The sequence below is a fragment of the Dromiciops gliroides genome, chromosome 2, assembly GCF_019393635.1.
Source record: "Dromiciops gliroides isolate mDroGli1 chromosome 2, mDroGli1.pri, whole genome shotgun sequence".
In the NCBI taxonomy this organism is placed as follows: domain Eukaryota; kingdom Metazoa; phylum Chordata; class Mammalia; order Microbiotheria; family Microbiotheriidae; genus Dromiciops; species Dromiciops gliroides.
Genome location: NC_057862.1, coordinates 678,277,950 through 678,301,198, shown reverse-complemented (window position 1 = coordinate 678,301,198; position 23,249 = coordinate 678,277,950). Strand labels below are relative to the sequence as shown.

General features: G+C 47.9%; 1 protein-coding gene and 1 long non-coding RNA gene across 8 annotated transcripts in view; one reads left to right on the top strand and one right to left on the bottom strand.

The window, feature by feature from the left end:
* Positions 1-1,417: 1,417 nt before the first annotated feature.
* Positions 1,418-18,129, bottom strand: LOC122740831. Its single transcript, XR_006354776.1, has 3 exons — positions 17,765-18,129; positions 6,472-6,579; positions 1,418-2,260 (listed from the first exon to the last, which is right to left on the bottom strand). It is a non-coding gene; the product is annotated as an uncharacterized LOC122740831 (long non-coding RNA).
* Positions 16,249-23,249, top strand: part of EXOC6B (exocyst complex component 6B) — a 606,916-nt gene continuing 599,915 nt past the window's right edge. For all 7 annotated transcript variants that reach the window (XR_006354775.1, XM_043983601.1, XM_043983599.1 and 4 more), the window contains exon 1: positions 16,249-16,369. Coding sequence is in view for 6 of the 7 variants with exons in the window: in XM_043983601.1 (XP_043839536.1) it covers positions 16,257-16,369 (113 nt within the window). In the remaining variant the exon portion in view is untranslated. The remainder of the gene's footprint in view (positions 16,370-23,249) is intronic.

Genomic DNA, 23,249 nt, shown 5'->3' with positions numbered 1-23,249 from the left:
ACGAGTTGTTCTCATCTGCTTATTCCCCGGGGGAGTCTCTGCGTGCTTGGAGTCGACATGGCAGGTTTGGGGCCCATCAGTCACTCTCAAAATAGTTTAGTCCTTCTGCCGGGATAGTTTCACTGCGGTGTGATTGCTTCATATACTGCAGCTTCTGGGAACTACAGGTGAGAGTCAGGTGACATCCACCAAAGGTGGATGAGCAGCCCTGACAAGGGCTTGGCAAGTCCTCACACCAGGGGTGTTGGTCCTCCCTGAATACCCCATTTAGCCTAGTTGTATTGCCAGCACTTATCATAGTGTCTGGCACATAGCAGATTCTTTTTTCTATATTTATTTGCTTTTTTAAAAAGTAATGAACATTTTTATTTATAGTTTTGAGTTCTAATTTTTATCCCTCCTTCCTTTCCCTCTTCTCCCACCTCCCTGAGGTGGTAAACAATCAGATATGGGTTATACATGTAGGATTATCTAAAGCATTACCTCTTTCCCCATGGGGGTGGCTAGGTGGCGCAGTGGATAAAGCACTGGCCTTGGATTCAGGAGGACCTGAGTTCAAATCCGGCCTCAGACACTTAACACTTACTAGCTGTGTGACCCTAGGCAAGTGACTTAACCCCCATTGCCCCACAAAAAAACCAAAACAAAACATTACCATATTAGTCATTTGCACAAGAAAACTTGAATAAAAGGGAAAAAATGAAAAATAGCATGCTTAAGTCTGTGTTCCATCAATATCAATTCTTTCTTTGGAAGTGGATAGTATGTTTCATCAATAGTCCTTTGGGATTGTCTTGGATCATTGTATTGTTGAAAATAGTTAAGTCATTCACAGTTCTTCATCAAACAATATTGCTGTCTCTATGCACAATGTTCTTTTGGTTCTGCTTACTTCACTATACATCAGTTCATGCAAGTTTTTCCAGACCTTTCTGAAATCATTGTGTTTGTCATTTCTTATAGCATAACAATATTCCATTACCATCATGTATCATGGCTTGTTTAACCCTTTCCCAATTGACATGCATTCCTTTGATTTTTGATTCTTAGCCACCACAAAAAGAGCTGCTAAAAATATTTTTTTGGTATAAATAGGTGTTTTTTTCTTTTGGGGGACATCTTTGGCACATAAACCTAGCAGTGGCTGGATCAAAGGGTAATAGCAGTTTCTTAATAAATTTTTACTAACTGAAAGACACACGTCCACAAAAAGATTTTGTTTGTTTGTTTTTTGGTGAAACTATTGGGTCTAGGGTCACAGAGCTAGTAAGTGTTAAGTGTCTGAGGTCGGATTTGAACTCAGGTCCTCCTGACTCCAGGGCCAGTGCTCTATCCACTGCACCACCTAGCGGCCCGTTACAGTAAGATTTTTAAAACACAACCATAGTTACAAAGTTCAGGTAAAAGTTCAGTGAATGGTTTTAATTTGCCAAAGAAAACAAAAATAATCGTTTCTTAAAATGCCTAAGCATCATAGAGATTCATTTTCCTAACTCATCTGGATAATCCTGTTAAAGGAGATTAATTAATTACGGTATTTACACTGTTAATCTCTTGACTACCCTAATTACCACCACCCCACCAATTTAGAATTCCTTCTTAAATCTTGATCCAGTTTCTTCTTAGAAAGTGGTTAAGCTCTTGGTTAGGAGGATATAATAAAATTATAGCATAGGGCATTGTCTGTGAATTGACAGTGAAAGAAAGACTAATAGGAGTTTCTCCTTCAGATATAAAGGAGTACTTCCCTATTACTGATGAGGCCACCACCATCCTCTGTTACCACTGTGGTGTCATCCTTGATTTCTCACTCGCACTCACACCCCACGCCTCCCATATTCAATCTCTTGCTAAGTCTTATCATTTCTACCTTCACATCATTTCTTGTATTTGTCCTTCTTTCCACTCATATAGCTGCCATCATGGTGTAGGTCCCCATCACCTCGAGAGTGGACTATTACAGTAGGCTTCTAATTGGTCTCCTTGCCCCAAGTACCTCCCCACTCCATTCCATTCTCCATTCATCTCCCCCAATGATCTTCCTAAAGTTCAGGCCTGACTATGTCATCTCCCTGCTCAAACTCCAGTGGCTTCTTATTACTTCTGGGAATGGGCAGATGAGAACATGAAGCTGCCCAATGAAGGAGACTGAAGCAGGCCTGTGGCTTGGTCAGACATCGAAGATGCCAAGATCATCCATGGCCTCCTGGGCCATCACCAGTCGTCCCGACTTTTGCTTTTCCCTTGGACTTCGATAACTCTGCAAGAGGAAATGAGGCTGATGATTTTGTGGGGCTCTGCCTCACTTAAATGCAATTCACTCAAGAGTCAAGACATCACACCATGAAGTCATCGGTCCTCTTTGCAAACAAAGGATGAACAACAGCAACAATGACTTCCAGGATCAAGTATAAAATCCTCTTTTTTGTCTTCTTCCTCCTCCTCCTCCTCCTCCTCCTCCTCCTCCTCCTCCTCCTCCTCCTCCTCCTCCTCCTCCTCCTCCTCCTCCTCCTCCTCCTCCTCCTCCTCCTCCTCCGGCAATTGGGGTTAAGTGACTTGCCCAGGGTCACACAGCTAGTAAGTGTTAAGTATTTGAACTCAGGTCCTCCTGAATCCGGGGCTGGTGTTCTATGTACTGCGCCGCCTAGTTGCCCCCTCCTCCCATCTTCTAACAGTTCACCATCCTGAATACTTTATGGTTATTGTTATAGTTATAAGACAGTAGGGTGCAGCTAGGTAGCACAGTGGATAGAGCACCGGCCCTGGAGTCAGGAGGACCTGAGTTCAAATCCGGCCTCAGACACTTAACATTTACTAGCTGTGTGACCCTGGGCAAGTCACTTAACCCTCATTACCCTGCAAAAAAAAGACACTGGCTCTCTTACTGTTTCTCCACCATGATACTCCCTCTCTTTTTCTTTGGCCATCCACCACGCCTGAAATATTCTCACTCCTTACCTCTGCCTCCTGGCTTCCCCGGCTTCCTCCAAGTGTCGGTTCAAATCTACCTTCCCCAGGCCTTTTGCTGTCTCCTCAGCTGCTGGTGCCTTCCCTCTGAGATTGCCTGTTATTTATACCATTGTAACCTGTGCTTCTCTGGGCCTGCCTTGTTCTAACATGGAAGGCCCCTTGAGGAGCCTTTTAAAGTATGCCCAGTTTGCCTAACATGGAGGGCATGCCTTCCACATGCCCTTTTTCCATCATCTTTTTGACTTTTCTTGATGTGGGCAGAATTTGGGGTCTGATTGATCGTGAGTCATCCCAAAAGAATGACAAGACTCAGTGACTCAGTTTCCCAAGTTTTATTGCAATGCTGTCAGTGATCACAGGGAGAGAACCAGAAAAGTGGAAAGATATCTCTCAAATAGTGAAAGAGAAGACGGTTATATTTATAGTACAGATAAATTAATTATCAGTCTCATTATAATAATCTCCACCTTGGGGAGTACAAGGGAGGGCCTGTCCTACTCATTATAATATTCTCCACCTTGGGGTGTTACAGGGGAGGGCTTATCCTAATTTGGAGTTCCTGGGGTCCTAAGTCAACCCCTGAGGCAGGTACCTTTTTCAGTGGAGGTGTGTTTTGGGGGCTTACATGTCATAAGGTGAATCTGGGGACAAATTTGGCCTTTTCTGAACATGTCTCTTTTTGATTCCCATGGCTAGTTTCAAAATATCTCCATTTTTCATGAGAATTTCTATAGCCCTGTCTTATGTCTTATTGTTATTTGACCTGACCCTTTATGGTCCCATTATGGGTACTGATTTCCGTGGGTAAGAGAACCTAGCATTCTGACTTAGAAGTTATCCATTACCTGGGGTCTGAGTCCCTTTTAGAGATAATATCTGAATTAGAGTTTGGGTCCTAGGTTTTTCTGTTAACCCTTTTTTCACCTCCTACATCACTCTTCTTGGGGTCTCCCATTTGCTGCATCCAGTGTGAATGAGCCTTCTCTTTTATCTCAGCTCCATAAAATGGCTATAGGTGTGTTTCTTTCTGTTCTGTGTTGTTTGTCCTCAATTTCAGGTGCTAGAGGGATCGGGGTGGTTCCTGGGATTCTAGCCCCAAGGGGGTTTGGGACTTAGAACTGGGACTGTGCTCTATGGCAAAACTTCTTAAACTGTGGGTCAAAATCCTATATAGGGTTGCATAACTGAATGTGGGGGTTGCGAAAAATTTGGCAACAGTAAAAGGTTATGTATACCTACTTTATAGACCTATATACCAGGGAATGAGTGAAAAATTCTCAGGTGAAAAGGATTCACAAGTGGAAAAAGTTTAAGGAGCCCCCTGCTCCATGGGGCCCAAGCTGAGCTATGAACTAGTCTGCTTCTTCTCCTCAGAGGCTGGGGTGGTACAAAGGGGGAGAGGGATTATGCCTCCCGAGTGTTGGCAGGAGTGAGTAAATTTGGGCATTTCTGATCATACCTCTGAGGTAAATATTCCTTTTTTAAGAGGTTCAGTGTTATACCATATATATCTTGTAAATATTCTAATTATTTGCATGTTGTAATCCCTATTAAAATGTGAGACCAGGGACTGGTTGTGAATTTCTTAGTGTTCCCAGCTTTTGGCCCAGTACCTGGCACATAGTAGTTTGAATATTTGTCATTATTGATGAGAACAACCCTTATTAATCACTTATTAAGTGCCTATGATGTGCCACACATTGTACTTGGTATTAAAAATAGGGAGGGAAATGAAGAAACAATTCCCATTGTCAAAGCACTTACTTTCTATTAGGGGAAACAACTTGTACACATGTGAAAACAAAGCATAGCCAAAATAAACACAAGGCTTTTCTGGTTTTGATTTTTAGTGGAGGGGGGTGGGGAATGTCCTGGCAGCAGATCTTATTGGATTGTTACTAGGATCCTGTGCATATCAAAGAATCACAAAACCTGAGGAGGAGGAGTCATAGTTGGTACTTATATGGTGTTTTAAGGTTTGCAGAGTGTTCTGTAAATATCAGTTCATTTTATCCTAATGATAACCTGGGAGGTTGGTGCTAATCATCCCCATTTTACAGATGAGGAAACTGAGGGGGCAGGTAAGGACACACATTAGATTTTAAACATCACACTACCAAGCCCTCATAAGCAAGACTTCATATTAAATGTCTTTATTTTATAAATTTTGTTGAATATAAATAACATTTTAATAAAATAAGTTACAACTTGGGGGCAGCTAGGTGGAGCAGTGGTTAAAGTGCTGGCCCTGGATTCAGGAATACCTGAGTTCAAATCCGACCTCAGACACTTGACACTTACTAGCTGTGTGACCCTGGGCAAGTCACTTAACCCCTATTGCCCTGCCAAAAAAAATAATAATAAGTTACAACTTGAAAGATATTTAACAAAATATAATAATCATATATAAGCTTAATTTCAAAGTTGGACTTTTTATTTGAACAAATGTTTATAATATTTGGCTTAACACCAGATGAACAGGTTTTGTTTTTGTTTTTGTTTTGCGGGGCAATGGGGGTTAAGTGACTTGCCTAGGGTCACACAGCTGGTAAGTGTCAAGTGTCTGAGGCTGGATTTGAACTCAGGTACTCCTGAATCCAGGGCCGGTGCTTTATCCACTGTGCCACCTAGCTGCCCCCAGATGAACAGTTTTAAATCTGGTTCTTCATTGAATTTATTGTATATTTTGATTTAAGAGAAGAATAAAGTGAAAAATGCCCATTCCCACAAATGTATGGTAGACAATGATAAGAGAATTTTATGGGCTTTTTTTGTTTGTTTTTTGGGTTTTTTTTGCGGGGCAATGGGGGTTAAGTGACTTGCCCAGGGTCACACAGCTAGTAAGTATTAAGTGTCTGAGGCTGGATTTGAACTCAGGTACTCCCGACTCCAGGGCCGGTGCTCTATCCACTGCGCCATCTAGCTGCCCCCTTATGGGCTATTTTGTAAAAGAGGGTATGTACACACACCTGACCATCCTTTAGGAATCATTTTGTGTTTGAACGTCAAACTCTTTTAAAGGTTTGGAAACAATTTGATGACAGGTTGAAGAACTACCAGAATAAGTTATACTTAGTCAGAAGTAGTCAGAGTTTAATATAGCTGCTATACAAATACCAGAATTGTTGTGTATATGATTCTGATGGTTTTAAATTACTGTAGAAGCAAACCTATAATGGTTTTGTTGTTGTTGTTGTTGTTGTTGTTTTGCATGGCAATGGGGGTTAAGTGACTTGCCCAGGGTCACACAGCTAGTAAGTGTCAAGTGTCTGGGGCCAGATTTGAACTCAGGTACTCCCGAATCCAGGACCGGTGCTTTATCCACTGTGCCACCTACCTGCCCCACCTATAATGTTTTAAGCATGAATATGTTTGTTTTCACAGAGGAAAGATATATTTGCAATGTAGAACAATTATTTATTGCTTAAGTCACCATTACTGATTTTTTTTTCAGTGCGAAACCCCAAGGGGTTCACAAACTATTAAATGGTAACCACTTACCTAGAGAGAAGTCTCCAGTGGCATGCTCCCGGGATTCGTGTTTGGTCCTGTATGGTTCAGCGTCTTTACTGATGAGTTGTACTTGACAAAAGTACAGAGAACTCATAGCTAGGAGAGAGAGTTCATGAGTTGGATGTTAGTCAACATCTGAAAAGATCTCATCAGGCTAGAATATTAGATTCCATCTAGAAATATTATATGGGGTAATATAGAGTCTTATGTGTGGATTAGAGAAATCCACATTACATTTCAGGATGAGGGGAGCAGACTGCAACGATAGTTCATTTGTTGTATGAAAACTATAACGAGGAAGAGATGTGTGGCATACAGACAGAGGGGAGGAATATCTGTCCTGCATCTGGCCTTTAGTTCTGGGTACCACATTTTAGGAAAAACATACATAAGCTGAAGCATGTCCATAATCATGTGACCAGAATATTTAAAGGTCTTCAGAAATGCCCTATGAGGATCAGAGAGGCAGTTATGGCATTGAGTAATAACTGTGCCTCCCTCACAAAATGGCTTTGAGGATCGAATGAGATGATTTATGTAAAGTGCCTTGCAGACCTTAAAGGATATATCGATGTGAGCTGTTACAATAGTACCTTTTGAAGGAAATGAGGAGGTGCAGTATACCTTTGGGACATTTAGAACTGGATGTCCTTCAGCCCCCTATAGGACTTATTTTTCCCCTCTTCCACCTCTAATCTGCCAAACAAATTTCCTTGTTTTTGTCAAGGTCACCAGCATCCTTCAGTTCACTTCACCTTGTACCATCAGTGATATCCTCAACTACTCACTCTCACTCACCCCCACATCCAGTCCATTGCCAACTTTTAATGTTTCTTTCTCTACAACATCTCTCCCCTATGTCCCATCCTCTCCACTCAAATAGTTACCACCTTAGTTCAGGTCCTTGTCATCTCTCACCTGGGCTATTGTAACAGCTTTTTAAAAAATTCGATTCTCTTTAAAATTTTCATTTTATTCTGAACGTAGTGAACACCAAACAAAATGAGTCCTATGTACAGAGGAGAACAAAAAAGAGGAATGTATATGAAACTGGGGAGCTCTATTACGAACAGCTTGCTTTTTATTTAAGATATAATAAATTCAACATTGCACTAACCTTCAGATTGGTCTCCTTGCCTCAAATCTTGCCCTATTCATTCCACCCTCCACATATTCCCAAAATGATTTTCTTAAAGCATAGCTCTCATTACTAAAGCACCCCTACGCCACTCCAGGGGCTTCCTATGGGCTCCCAGATCAAATCCAGATTCTTGTCTGGCATTTAAAGTCCTTCACAACCTGAGCCCAGCCTTCCTTTCTGGCCTTACTCAACATCAGTCCCCTTTACCAGTCCTTTGATCCCGCCAACCTGAACTCTTACTGTTTTTATACATGACAGACAGAGTGCTGGGCCTGAATTGAGGAAGACCTGAATTCAAATCTTGCCACATGTATTTCCTGGCTGTGTAACCCGCACAAGTCACTTCACCTTTGTCAACCTAGTTTCCTCATCTGTAAAATGGGGATGATTTGAACTCTCTTCCCAAGGGTGGGTGTTGTGAGGACCAAGCAAGATAATATTTGTCAAGTGCTTAGCCAGTATCTGGCACGCTTAATAAATGCCTCCTTCCTTCCCACATCCATTCCTTTTTACAGGCTGCTCCCTATGCCGGGACAATGCTCCCTCTTAGCCTCATGGTTTCTTCCATGACAACTTAAGGGGTTTTCCTCTGACTCTTTTAACAGCTTGTTGACATTAGCAGAGCACTCGGGCAACTCATCCATCATCACCCTTTCTTGTTCTATGACCAAGTCCAATGAAAAGAGTACAGGCTGTTGGTTCAAATCCTGACTCTGATGCTTAGTGGGCAAGTTGCTTTCCTTCTTCAGGATTTTATTACCTTATCTATAAAGAGGGGACTGGCCTAGCTGGCTTCCCGGATCCCTTCCAGTTCCAGAGATAGGAACCTCTTCTTTTATGCTACAAGACCCTATTGATGACATGCCATTGCTCACTGGCCATAGCTCTCCAAGACCTTCCTTCCTTCCTTCCTTCCTTCCTTCCTTCCTTCCTTCCTTCCTTCCTTCCTTCCTTCCTTCCTTCCTTCCTTCCTTCCTTCCTTCCTTCCTTCCTTCCTTCCTTCGCAGGCATAGTTCAGTTTATTCATTGTGTATAATTTTTTTTGGGGGGGGGCAATGGGGGTTAAATGACTTGCCCAGGGTCACACAGCTAGTAAGTGTCAAGTGTCTGAGGCCAGATTTGAACTCAGGTCCTCCTGAATCCAGGGCCAGTGCTCTATCCACTGCACCACCTAGCTGCCCCCTTCATTGTTTATAAAAAACATCTTATGTGGTTGCCACAGCAGCTGCCTGTCTCCTCCGGACATGAGTCTTCACAAGATGGTCGGTGAATTCCTGATAGGGAGACTTAGTAAACACAGTCTCCTTCCTTAGGTCTGGGGTTAGGTAGGTGTATGTTTTGGCGATGGCATCAAAGGTAGCTTTAGCAAAGTTGCCCAGAGTGGCAGTACAACCCCTTGCAGAAGTGTAGCCGTCATCAATTCCAGCCACCATCAGGCGCTTCTTAGGCGCAGGAGCTGAGACAGTGCCAGTACCTCGAGGGTAGGGGTCAGACGCAACAAAACCGATGCACAGCGCCCAGTGACCTTGCAGGGCACTGTGTGAGGCTTGCCAATCTTGTTCCCTCAGGAGCCACGTCTCACAGGAACAATGGACAGAATGATAGCACCACGAATAGCTGTGGCCACTTCCTTGGAGCACTTGACACTCAAGCCAACATGGCCATCGTAGTCACCAATGGCCACAAAAGCCTTGAACCCGGTACATTGTCCAGCTCTAGTTTGTTTCTGAACAGGCATGATCTTCAGAACCTCATTCTTCAATGAAGACCCCAGGAAGAAACCCATGATCTCAGATCCCTTCATAGGAAGGGAGAAAAGATAGATCTCCGTGTCCTTGACTAGCCGGCTCAGCTTGGGGACAGGAACGCACTTCTTATTTTTGGCCTTTCCTCCTTGGCCCCTCAACCCAGGCCCCGACCTCTACCTCAGCCACCACTACCAAAGCCCCTTTGGAGGCCCCCTTGGCCTCCAACTCCAGGGCCCCCCGGGACCTCCAACTCCTCCTGCAGCACCAGCGTGTCTGACATTTGGTGTTTGTTAGAAGTAGAAGTCTCCAGGACTTTCACTTTCAGGCAAAGGCCTAGTGAAGATTAGACCTTAGAGGATTTGAAAAAAGTCATGACAATTCCTCTTCCTTCCCTAGGACTCCACCCTGGACATATTCCAGGATCTGTGAGGGAAGCAGCCCCACCTTGTCTAGAGTCCCTTTTGAATGTACCTTTTATCTGGTGTGACCAGTTTGCTGATCCCTGTAAAAGCAGAGCTCTTGGCTCTGGCCATGGGCCGCCTATGAATATGAGTCTGAGAAAGATCTCATGGCATCTCTAGGGAGGAGAGAGAGCCTGACAGGGCTTGGATTCATGGAATAGACTTTTAGAGGGAGTAGGCAAAAGCAATAATACTGAGAAAAGATAAGGCAGTTCATTTCCCCTTGTGCACAGCCTGGCTTTTTGGAACCTACAAAGACATCTGAAAAGAGAAGAGGGTGGCAAGAAGCTTTAATAGTGAGATCTGTCTCTCTCTCTCTGGCTCTGTCTCTCTGCCCAAATCAGAGACTCTCCAAAGGACTAAATACTGCATGGAAAGCATTGGAAAATGGGCCTAACCTTTGTTCTGGGCAGCAGGTTTTTGCCCACACCCTCTGAGTTTATGCATAAGTGTGTATGTGTGTGTGTTTGGTGTGAGTATGTCAAGTAGATGTGAGTGTGGTGGTGTGTGTATGAATGAGTGAATGGTAGATAAAAGAGTGAGTTGTATGTAAAAAGTTTGTGTGTGTGTATGTGAGTGAATGTTTGCTATGGGTGTGTGAAAGAGATATGGATGAGAATGGTTGGTGTGTGTATTTGTAATGTATGAGGTGTGTGTACTCACATGCACATGTCGCTCACATGCTCTATGGGGAAGAAGATCAGGGTTGACCCAGGGGATCTTGTGCCCCAGAAGCCTGGGGTGATGTCATCCCACTGTTCAGGGACCTGCATGAGCTCAGGTTCCCGGGGGAGCTGGGAGTGGAGAGCACGGTGTTGTCACCACCTGGAGGAGTACAATGAGCTTAGACTCAGAGGAGAAGGCAGTCCCTGAGGAAGTGGGGGTGACAAACACAGCCAAAACATTATGTGGCCAAGAGATGCCCTGGGAGAGGGCTTGCTCCCTCTCAGGACTGAATGAGAAAATATTTGTAAAGTGCTTAGTGCAGTGCTTGGCATGTAGCAGGCACTTAATTAATGCTCCCTCCCCCCCTCCCCCACCCCTTCATCCATTAACCAGATAGTACTGGACTTTCTGTTCTTGGGCCTGATGGGAGAAACACACCTCGCTCCCTTAGGAAATGCTCAATCTTGAGTCGGTCTTACAGGCTCTGCCCTCAGGGAGGCTCTGATCTGGAAGGGGAGACAGGAGATATATTTCCACATGAAATATGCCTATAAAAATCCTCAGCAGGGTTGTAGGAACCAGTATGATCCATCTCATGTCCGCTAGATTGCCAGCTATCCAAGGGCAAGGGCGATTTCTCAGCAATTTTTGCATCCCCCGAGGAGCATTGGTTGGACACAGTAGGTACTCACTACTTGGGTAAGTAGCAATGGAGCCAAGGGTGTGACAGTTGTGGGCTTTTCCCCAGTCTGGATTCCTGGAACTATGGAAGGATAGTAGTGCTCTCAGCAGAAAAGGGGAAGTTTGGAGAAGAGGTGGGTTTGGGGAGGATAATAATTTCCATTTTGGACATCATGAGTTTGAGATGCCATTGGGTCATCCAGGTGAGTTGATGATGGACACTGAAATTCAAGGGAAACATGAAAGCCATGGAGCCCAACCCCATAGTCACACTGACACAGATCCAGTCCCAGGCAGGCCGAGCCAGGGAAAGAGACCCGCAGACCCTCTGAATCAGCTGCAGCACCAGTGTCCTCTGGAACTAAGCTCATGGTCTGGTGAGAGGGCAGAGTGGTTGTCAAGGGGGGAGATTACAGGGGTCTCTGCTGGTGCTAAGGCAGAACTCGGGTATTTCACCCCTGCTGGGAACCAGGAAGTAGGCTTGAGTAGCAATGGCCCAGGTAGGGGAGGGGCGAAGGCGCATTGGAGCTGACAACCACAGCACACAAAGTTTTCCCATCTGGTTAATTAACAAATTGGCCTGGGGTTATCTATGGACCAGGGAACAGGCCAGGCAAGTGAAGATCCTGCCCTTCCTTAAACTGAAACACCTGGCACCCTCTAAAGCTTGGGACAGTGTAGCTTGGAAGTAGGGCCCCACTGTAAGAGGGAGTTAAAAGTCAAGTAAAAGACAGCAAGATGAGTAAGCAGAGAAAGTTGAGAACCATAGAAAATTTCTTTAGCAAAAAGGAAGATCGAGGTGCACCCTCAGAAGAGGATAGCAACATCAGGGCTCATACATCCAAAGCTTCCAAGAAAAATATGAATTGGTCTCAGGCCATAGAGGTGCTCAAAAAGGACTTTGAAGACAAAGTAAGAGAGGTAGAGGAAAAAATGGAAAGAGAAATGAGAGTGATGCAGGAAAGTCATGAGAAAAAAGTCAGCAGCTTGAAAAGTCAAATGGAAAAGGAGATACAAACACTCTCTGAAGAAAATAATTGCCTAAGAATTAGGATTGAACAAATGGAAGCTAGTGACTTTACGAGAAACCAAGACACAATAAGGCAAATCCGAATGAATAAAAAAATAGATGGCAATGTGAAATATCTCCCTGGAAAAACAGCTGATATGGGAAATAGATCCAGGAGAGATAATTTGAAAATTATTGGACTACCTGAAAACCATGATGAAGGAAAGGGCTTAGACATCATCTTCCAAGAAACTGTCAGGGAAAATTGCCCTGATATTCTAGAAGCAGAAGGTAAAATAGAAATTGAAAGAGAAACATGAAGGCCAGATACTTGCATCTGGTGGGGATCTGTATAGATATAATAATTGAATAATAGAGATAATCTCAAATAATAGAGATAATAATGAACACATGAGAGTGGATGAGCTCACTGAGACAGTATATAGAGAAAAGATACAGTTGGATGGTTGGCGATGGACAATGACCTAGCACAACTGGACAGGTAGGGCTAGAACCAAGAGAACTCAGACAAACAAAGGAGGGGATGGCCAATAGTTTCAAAAGCAAAAGAGAAGAGGGAAAGTAGAATGAGGCCAAGAAAAAGGCAATGAAGATAACCATGAGGAGATCATTGGTAATCTTGGAAAGAATGGTTTGGGAATTGTGGGTTCAGAAGCCAGATTGAAAGGGACTAAGAAATAAAAAGGAAGTGAGGAAATGGAGGTAACTAGTATAGATGACTCTGTCTGGGTATTTGAAAGTCAAAGGGAAATTATTTTCAATTTACTTTTTTTTTGTGGGGCAATGAGGATTAAGTGACTTGCCCAGGGTCACACAGCTAGTGTTAAGTGTCTGAGGTTGGATTTGAACTCGAGTACTCATGAATCCAGGGCCAGTGCTTTATCCACTGTGCCACCTAGCTGCCCCCTGAATTTACTTATTTATGGGCATCTTGTACCTCCCAAGTAGGCTGTAAGCTCCTTGAAGGGAGGACCTGTCTTTGAATTCTGTCTGGTACATGGATTGACTGATTGAGAGGGTGAAGAGATAGGGAAATACCTTAAGGGGTTGGTTGGGTTAAGTGAGGGATTTGTTTAGGGATGGGAGAGTCCTGGGCATACTTCTAGTCAGCAGAGGGAGATACAGTGGATATATTTTAAATTTCCACTCCCTCCCATTGAAGGGATTCTGCCCCTAGGTATGTGGGTTCTGATGGGTGAGCTTTTGTTTTTATTTTACCTTGCCCTGAACTGGGCCTTCATTTCACCTCTTGAACATTTTTTGGGGGAGGCAATCTGAGTTAAGTGACTTGCCCAGGGTCACACAGTTAGTAAGTGTCTGAGGCTAGATTTGAATTCAGGTCCTCCTGACTCCAGGACCAGTGTTACATCCATTATGCCAACTAGCTGTCTCATCCAGGACATTTTTTTTAAAAGCCCCCACTTCCCTTTTATGTGTTGTCTGTTTCCATTAGAATGTGAGCTCCTTGAGAGCAGGGACTGTCTTGATTGAAGGTAATTGTATTCCCAGCGCTTAGCACAGTGCTTGGTATATACCAAGTGCTTAATAAATATTTCATCATTCATTCATTCATTCAGAGAAGGAATGATAGAAGGGACAATCTCTCAGAGCAGACAGAAAGAGATAGGATTAAGAAGACAAATAGATGGGTTGACCTTGGAATCAAGAAAAGCCTTGCCCAGACACTGGAGCAAAAGATGATAAAGTTTGGGGCAATAGTGAAGAGGGCTACAGTTGGAGAAAAGAAGGATCCTGCTCATTCAGTATGGCCTTGATTTTCTCAGTAAAGTAGGAGGTGAGGTCCTCCGCTGAGAGAAAGGAGGGGATGGCACAAGAGGTTTGAGGAGAGAAGAGGTCTGGCAGAGACTTGATGGGAAGTGTGAGAATCATTCAGGGATGGAAAAAAGAATGTCTGTACAGCAGGGAGAGAGAAGTTGATTGGGTAACATATTTATACTGTATCTCCAAGGATCAGTTTGTGGACATTGAGTAGTTCAGCTTAATGGTGCATAAAATCAGATCTTAGGAGCAGTGTGAAAGACTTCTTAACAGCTAGAGCTGTCCTAATGTGGAATTGGCAATTGATATCAGACTCATTTTATCGAGCTGAGACTCAGAGATGTTGTGATTTGCCCACAATTAGTATGTATAAGAGATCGGGCTTGGACAGTTATGATCCCCATTTTTTAGATCACAAATATTGTTGGTCAGAGAGATTTTCTCATGTTCACACTGTCTAGAGGATTCTTAACCTCATTTTGTCATGGACTCCTTTGACATTCTGGGTGCCTCCTCATTCTAATTTTTTTTTTTAAATGCATAAAATAAAATACATAGAGTTACCAAGGAAATCACTTATGCTGAAATAAAGATGTACTTTTCCCAATTCAAATTTGTGGACCCCCTGAAATCTACCCACAGTCCCCCAAGAGACTCCTTCACTGCTGACCAAAAGAGCCACCCAAAGTCCTTGGAGATGTTTGGCTAGTGCATGGACTTGCTATTAGAAACAGGTGGTCTCAAGGTAGAGGTTTGAACTCTAGACACCAGATTTCCAACTGCAGCATTCTTTCTACTATTTTACACTTCCCACTGATCACTGATATGGGTAGGAAGTACACCCATTTTGGGGTCAGAAAGTAAGGCTTCCAGTCTTGGCCTTGCCTGTTACCGTGCACCCTTGGGCACATCCTTTGCTCTCTTTGGCCCTTGTTTCCTCTCTTGTCAAATAAAAAGGTTGAATTGCATGATTTCCAAAGCCCCTTCCAGTTGCGAAGCTTATGGAAAATAACGGATTTGGAGTGAAAATAGCTGAGCTGAAAGGAGGAAGGACAATGGAAAGAAGACTGATTCAGGAGTCATTGGACCCAAGAACAAATCCAAGCTCTCCTACTTACTACTTAGTCAGTCGGTTGATGAGCATTTATTAAGCACCTACAATGTGCCATACACCGCGCTAAGTGCTGGGGATATGAGAAAGTCAAAACTAACCACAAAACCAGTTCTTGCTCTCAAGATGCTTACAGTCTAATGAGGGAAATAACAGGCAAAGGACTAGGGATAAAAAGAGACCAGGAGGATAAGCTGGAGACACTTAACAGAAGGAAGGCAGCAGAATGAAGGGGCATTGGGGAAGGCTTCTTGTGGAAGGTGGGCTTTTAGCTGGGACTTGAAGGAAGCCAGGGGTTCCAGGAAGCAGAGACGATGAGGGATCGCATCCTGGGTTTGAAGGACAGTCAGAGAATATGCCGGGAGTCAGAAGAAGGGGAGTCTTGTTCAAGGTCAATGTCACTGGACTGAAAAGGAGCGGGAGGCGTGTAAGTTGGTGGAAATATAGGAGGGGCCGGGCGATGAACGGGCGGGTCACTAACGCCCCTTCAGCCTCAGTTTCCCCATCAGTAAAGGTCCCTTCTGGCTTTCTGTGATGCACTGCCCACACGTTCAGCTATGCCCACTTCATCAGTCAGTCAACAAGCATTTATCCAGAGTCCCCTGGGTGCCCTGCCCTGGGCTAAGCGCTGGGGAGACAGGGAGAGGCAGAAGTCCGCCCCTGCCCTCAGGGAGCCCTTAGTCTCCTCTGAAGGGCGAGGCGAAGAACTTGACTCCCCAGGTCTGAGTGCTTCCTCCTCGGGTGACCTTAGAGAAGCCCCTTCCCCCCCACCCCCCTGGGTCTTAGTTTCCTGCTCTGTCCAAGGTGAGGATGGCGTCATAGTGCCCCTGAGGTCCGTCCCAGCTCCGAGCGCGTTCATCTCTATCCCCGGGAGCGAGGAGAGGAGGAGGGCGGGCGAGAACTACATCTCCCGGCGGGCCGCGCGCAGCGCCGCACGGCGCGGGGCGGGGCAGGGGGCGCGCTGACGCCAGGGGGCGTGCCCGGGGGCGGGGTCGTTGCCTGGCGGCTGAGGCGGCTGCGGAGGGGCCGGCCGGGCGCTGCGAGGCGGCGAGGCTGCGGGCGGGTCCGAGCGCGGCGCGGCGGGCGCGGGGAGGCCGGGGCGCCGGGAGCGGCGGCGCGGGGCGGAGCGGAGCGGGGCGGGGCGGGCGCCCGGCCCATGGAGCGGGGGAAGATGGCGGAGGCGGAGAGCCTGGAGACGGCGGCGGAGCACGAGCGGATCCTGCGGGAGATCGAGAGCACGGACACGGCCTGCATCGGGCCCACGCTCAGGTAGCGAGCCGGGCCGGACCGAACCAGACCGGACCGGGCCGGGGGAGGGGAGGGGGCGCGCCGCCTCCCGGAGCCGGGGAGACCCCGCGGAGCCGGGGAGACTGCCGAGACAGGGGCACACCCCGCCCCCCGCTGAGAGGGGGCCCCGCCCTGTCAGGCAGCCCCCGCCCCCAGCCAGGAGAACTCCCCAGGGACTCCCCGCAGAGCCGCATTCCCCAAGGGGGCGCCCTCCAGAGAGAGGCGCCCCCAAAGAGCAGGGCCCCCCACCTCCAGAGAGGCGGATACCCCCGCCAGGGCAGGCCCCCCGCGAGTGAGGCCTCTAGCACGGAGACACCCCAAAAGGCAGGACCCTCCCCCTGCCGGACGCCCGCGACCCGCGCGAGGGAATCCCCTCTTCCCAAGCCTCCCCCAGGGGGTTCCTCCATCCCTTCCGCCCCCACAGGACGAGACCCTCCATCCTGGAGCAAGACTGCCCGGAGAGTGACCCCCGCCCCCAGACCCACCCCCCAGGGCGCCCGCTTTCCCCTGGCTCCGGCGGCGCCTCGTCCCCAGCCGGCCCTCAGCCCACCCTCCTCCTTCCCCAAGGGTAGAACCCCCCATTCAGGAGCCGGGGGTGAGTGCCTTCTGCCCCCATACCCACCCTACTCACTCTCTTTCCACCGTTGCCCCTCTTCCAGGAGTGACCCCTGACCCCCCAGTTAGGGGGGGCTCCCCCACCTCCCAAGACACTCCTTTCCCATCCACATTCCTCTCCTTCAAAGAAGGGGATCCCCCCTCCCCCAAGTCCTGACTTATCTCCCCAGGCATCCCTCTTCCTTCCCCCAAGAGTGAGACGCCCTGGATCCCACACATCCTTCTCGGACCGTCAGACCTTGCCCACCCCCGGGACCAGACTCTCCTTCTGTGAGACCCTCCTTCCTGTCCAAGACGGGCAGGCGCTGGACCCTGCCCCCATCCAGATTTTCTTCTCCTTTGGTCAGGACCCTGCCTCCATCCCTTCTGAGTTAAGTTTTCACAGGCATCCCCAGACAGCCCCTTCCCCAGGATCTAGCCCCGATGTTCCTTGTGGTTCTCCTCCCCTTCCCCCACCTCCCATCCTGGGGAAGACTGAGCTCCCCTGCCCCCCCCCCCCCCTTACCCCTCCATCCCCTTCCGTTCTTTGCCTTCCTGGAGAGTCAGTCTCCTCTAGGAGGGGCCCCTCTCTCTCCCTCCCCTACCCCAAAGTCCTTTCCGCTCCTTACCCCAGGAGTTAGACCCTCAGTTCAGGTGGAGTCGGCTTCCCTCTGCATATATTCCCCCACCCCTTTCCCCCTTCCCCACAGGCTCTTCCCTGGAGGCACTTCCGCCACCCCAGTCAGTTCCGTTGGAGGGCCCCCTGTGCCCCCATCCCCTCACCTTTGAGATGCTGCCTTGGGAGGAAAGCTCTCCAGCCTGGGCCTCACAGAGCAGATGGCAGCCCTGTCCCTCAAGCCTGGTCCTTTGGGGGCAGGCGGCCCCTCCATTAGCCCTGGGAAAAGCTGCAGCTCCTTGGGAGCCTGGCTCCCCCAGCAGAGAGATCTCCATCTCCAATGAGGGGATCCCAAGAGGCCCAGATACCTTCCCCACCCACAGACTCCTGTCCCCTCCCTCTTTCAGCTCCTCTCCTTAGTCCTCTCTTCCATTCAGCTTCCTTCAGGAGGGCCAGCACCTCCACACACATTCTTCCCTGACATATGGGTCCCTCAGCCCCTTCTGGGGGATAAGCGCCTCCCCCCCCAACACCAGCCTAGCTCCTCTTGAGTAAGAGTCTCCCAGGATCAAGTTCCATTCCCTTAGAAGGGCTGCCCCTCCCCCACAGGATGCCCCTCTGGAGAGTCAGACGTAGGTTTCCTCAGCCAGCGCCACCCGCTACCATCTTCAGGAGGGGTTGCCCCCTTGTCCTCTTCTCCAGAGTCCCAGGATTGAAACATCTTCCCAAAGCCCCCCAGGCCTTTTAGAGTCTTGGCCTCTCCAAGGGACAAACATACCAGCCCTTCAGGAGTCGAGGCACACCCTGAACCCTGGGAGTGGGAACAGTACCCATATATCAGCCTCCCACAGGAATCGAACCCCTCTCAGAATAGATGTCCCCCTTCTCGCCTGGTAGGAGACTTTTCCCCCCTATCTTGGGAGTGAGGACCGGCGGAGCTGGAGCCCACGGCCAACGCCTCTCTCCCTCCTCCAAATGAAACACCTCGACTCCCTTCAAAGCCCAATACTTCGCGTTTGTATAGTGTTAAGGTTTGCAAAGAGCTTTACATAATATCTCATTTGATCCAATAACCCTGTGAGGCAGGGGCTGTACATCTGAGGAAACTGAGGCTGAGACCTTAAGTGACTTGTTCAGGGTCCTCTGGACTCCAAGGCTGCCACCCAGCACTCAGCTGCTCACTCCTCAGTGCCCATCATCACCTTTCACCCCGCAGTTTTGTGCAGCGAGCCTCTTTTTGGGTGGTAACTTCTCTGTCCTTCAGAAAGAACTAACCTGGACTCCCAGCTTCTTCAGTCCCCATCTCCCCCCAACCTTCTCCTCCAGTTTAGTCGTCACTTAATGTTGCTTCTTCATTCAGTAATTCCATACGGAGTCTGGGCATGGAACCCTTTGGCCTCACCTGGGCTACTTGCTGCTCCGGGACGGGCTGGGGCTTAAGAGGCGTGTCTGGACAGGGGAGAATTTGGAAGTACAAGAGGAAATTCTTTCCATCTCTCCCTCCATGGTCTCTAACAAACCCTGCCACCCCACCGTTCATGCCTCCGCTTTGGATGAAAGACACTCCAGCCAGCACCGAAATCTGGAGGATGGACCTTGGGCGGTGCTGCCCACCCAGACCGGGCTTGACCTGGGTCTGTCCTGCCCGAGGCCTCTCCTCATCGCTGCCCACTAGGCTTTCTAGCCCTGCTCTTCCAGGAGCTTCTTCTCCAGTTCACAGTCACCAGCCTGCCTCCGAGCATACAGGGCCTGGCCATCATTTCCCGTTTCCTTATGGGCCATTATACTCACTGCCATTCATTCCCCATCCTGCTCTCACCCCGGCTGTTAGGAGCAGTCCTCCTCCTTCCCCCGTGGTGCTTTTCCTCTCACTCCCCATCCCTCTCCTCTTCTGACAGCAGATCCTCCAGTCATTTGTCCTGGCCCTAATGTGAGCAGGTGGGTGTGCTAACCTGTGCCTGCTTCTGTCTACAGGTGGCATCCTCATGTGTGTTCCCCCAGGCACAGGCAGCAGCACACAGCCCCAATAAGCCCCCCCCTGCCTTTTACCAGACCCCGGGTCGGGGGCAGCCCCATCAGTCACAATCTAGCATGGAAACGTTTGTGCAGGCGGCTCCTTTCTTACTGTCCTTGGTCCCTGTCTCCCCTCTGAGGTACTCTGAGCCAGGCTCGAGTAGTGGCTCGAGCTCCTTTGGTCCAGCCCTGGGGCTTGGGGGTAGCAGGTGCATCACACCTGTGGCCTCAATGCAGAAGTGGGATTGGATAATCCTTGAGGTTCCTTCCAGGAGCTGCTACTAGAGATGGCTGGTGGCACGGCAGACAGAGCACCTGCCGTTGGGAGAGACCTCAGTGCAAATTTGGCTTCAGATGCTTAGTAGCTGTGTGACCCTGGGGCTAGTCCCTTAACCTCCATTTGCCTCGGTTTTGAGGGAGTTTGATTTAGCACAAGGCCTGGCACACAGAGGTGCTCAATAAGTGCTTATTTCCTTCCAGACCTGAGCCCTATGGTTGTCTTTCTGATCCATCCCTCAGTAATCTTTTTTTTTTTTTTTTTTGGTGAGGCAATTGGGGTTAAGTGACTTGCCCAGGGTCACACAGCTAGTAAGTGTCAAGTGTCTGAGGGCAGATTTGAACTCAGGTCCTCCTGACTCCAGGGCTAGTGCTCTATTCACTGCGCCACCTAGCTGTCCCCGGTAATCTTTGCTGTAGCCTATATACCCACTTGGCAATATTCATGTGCTCCCTGTTTCCTGGTTTGGGGCTTGGCCTCCTTCCAGACTGAAGGAGGAGGAGGAGCTACTGAGAAAACCCTTGTGCTTAGGACAGCACTGTCCTTCCATTGGCTTTCCTTCCCAATCTTGGTGGTTCCCTTTAACCACACACAGTCAGTTACCAACCTTGTGGTTTCCAAAACAGCCTTTAGAGTGGCAGCCTTCCTTCCGCCCCCACAGCCACTACCTTAATTCAGGCCCTGATTGATGACAACAGCCTTTCCAGTTGTTGCCCCCCCCTCCTGTAGCCACCAGAGGGGCAGATCTGGCTGGGTCACTCCTGAGCAGGCCAGTGACTCCCCATTATGTGTGTCTGGGGCCAGATACACACCTGTTCATTGGCATGGAAAACACTTCTCCACCTGGCACTTTGCAGTCTGGTTAGTCTGGCCTTCTGGGCCTTTCTCAGATGCACTTTGCCATTCCTGGCAGGCTCTCCCTCTCTGAGTCCTGCCTTCTGCATGAGGCCTTTCTAGCCAGCCTCTCTCCCCCAGTTACTAATGGCTTCCCCTTGGAGGTGCCCTTGTCTCTGTCATTTATGTGGTTTTTTTATAGACCTACATAAGTGCATGTTTTCCCTCCTTTCTCGAGGGCAGTGACTGAGGTGTCAGTACACAATAGGATCTTAAATGTTTGTCGATTGACTCTGGAAAGGGATTGGTGTCTTTTTCTGCCGTTGCTACTTAGATGGGTCAGTCACTTACCCATCTTGCTTCATTCCGTTTCTGTCTTAGAGTACTAGGCTTGTGATTTTCTAATCCTGAGTTCATGTGTTCCTGTAGCCTGCTGTCATTCCCTTCATCTTTGGCTTCTAGTGCTCTTTCTCCTACCTTTTTCAGAGTAGCAAATGAATTCCCAAGTCACGCACAGGAGTTCTGCTTAAGCCATTTGTTTGCAGAAATCTTTTCTCGGGGTTTTCTCTGTGGACCCCTGGATAGTCAGTTCCCTTGTTCCTCTTTTGTCAATGGTAGTAATTCCACTTTTTTAGGACCAGGTCACCTGCTTTGTCACTCAGCATGTCTGGCAGAATTCTGTTAGCAAAACTATTCGGTTTATCCAGGAAACATTTATCTAGCACCTCCCATCTATCTGTGCTGGCACTCTGTTAGCGCTAAGGATCTTGTAATCTGATCCAGGACAGAGAACGTATATACAACATGATAGGAGGGAGAATAGGATAAAGAGGGAGAAACAAGCAAACAATGAAAAGCCATAGAATGGAAAGATTCCTAATGGCTAGGAATACCAGAGCACGCCTTAGTTATGAAGAAGGCATTAGAGCAGGACTGTGAGGTGTGGACCTGGAGGCAGAAGTCCGGGCTCTGCCCCTTCCTAGCAGTGTGAGCATCAGCAAGTCACTTAACCTTGGAAAGGTCTCAGATTTCTGTCAGAGGACAAGGAAATTGGGTGAGGTGACCTCTGAGGTCCCCTCCAGAGAGAATCTCCTGTGGCTGAATAACCTTCAGTAGGTAGAGAGGGCAAACAAATGGGAAAGCACAGAATGGGGACAGCAATCGATTGGGTTTGTGAAGGATAGGGAGTGTGTGTGAGTGAGAGACAGAGACAGACAGACAGACAGATTATGGAGTGAAGAGTGAATATTATTTGGTAGACAGTGGAGAGTACTCAGAGGTTTTCTATCAGGGAAGCAAACAGCCCTTGAGAAGCGTTGGGAAGAGTTTTCCAGCAGGAGAGATCTGGGATGGTTGGGGATGAGGCTGGAGGCAGGCTGTGCTAGAGGTGGTGAAAAGCTAGCTCTGTTGGTGTGGTCATAAATAGGAGAGAGAGGTGAGTGGTAGAGGGAGATCACTAACCAGAGTTGGTGAGTGGAACCGGGGATCTAGGGAGAGGTAGGAGGCCAAGATGACTTAGTTGACAAATGGGTAACTAGGAGAATTTATGAAGAGGAGCAATTTTAGGAAGAAGGAGGCATTTTATTTTCGATGTGTCAGGAAATGTCAGCATTTCAGATGCTGGTGGTGTCCAGGTGTAAGTGCTGGCCCATGAGCAGAGCCACTCTGGCTTGGTCAGATTCTGAATTCATGTGTTAGCCTCCCCTGGTGTCATCCTCTCGTTCTGCCAGTCACAGTTGCCTGGCAAGTTTTCTTTGGAGGTTTCCGGCTGTCATTCGCTTGGTGCCCCTGGCTGTCCTTCCCCATGTTGGAAGTGCCTTTTCTTGAGATCTCTTGGTTTTTCTGTGTGTCATGTTAGTGTAAAGAATCGGAAAGAGATGGTCATGGTGAAGTCAGTTCATGTGGAGATATGACGTACGCTGTGCTTATCTGTCCTTGGTAGGGTTAGGTTCTTACCACTGAAGAAAAGAGAAATGACTAGGCTTATTATTGAGTGCCACCCACCCTTGTTTAATGATGATAAAAATAACTCAGGGGACAGAGGCCTTTTCTCTGTTTGCTTCCACCTTTGAGGGGTTCCTGTGGGTAATGGAGGACAAGTGGAAGCACTTAAGGCTTGTTGTGGGCAAATCACCTTCCCTCAAGTACAAATACCTGGATACCTCATGGAAAGTGAGGAATTTGGGCTCTTTGCTTCTAGAAATCTTTGTGAGTTTTTCTTGTTAAGTTGCCACAGGAGGAGCAGCCCTGCAGTGGATGGATGGCAGCCTCAGTGAATCCACATTAAGTACTCTATGCCAGGCCCTATGCTAGGCTTTGGCTGGAGAAATAAAAATGACCTATTCCTTGCTGTCAGGAAGTTTGCAGGAGGTGGGGCTGGGCAGATGACAACTAGCTCAGAAGATTAGGAAAGGCCTCATGTGGGTGGGGGTGGTGTTTGACTTCAGTTTGGAATTAGGAAACTCAACTTCTGAGAGGTGGTGGTGAGTCAATAACTGTCACCTCTTATTCGGAAACTAGAAAAGAAT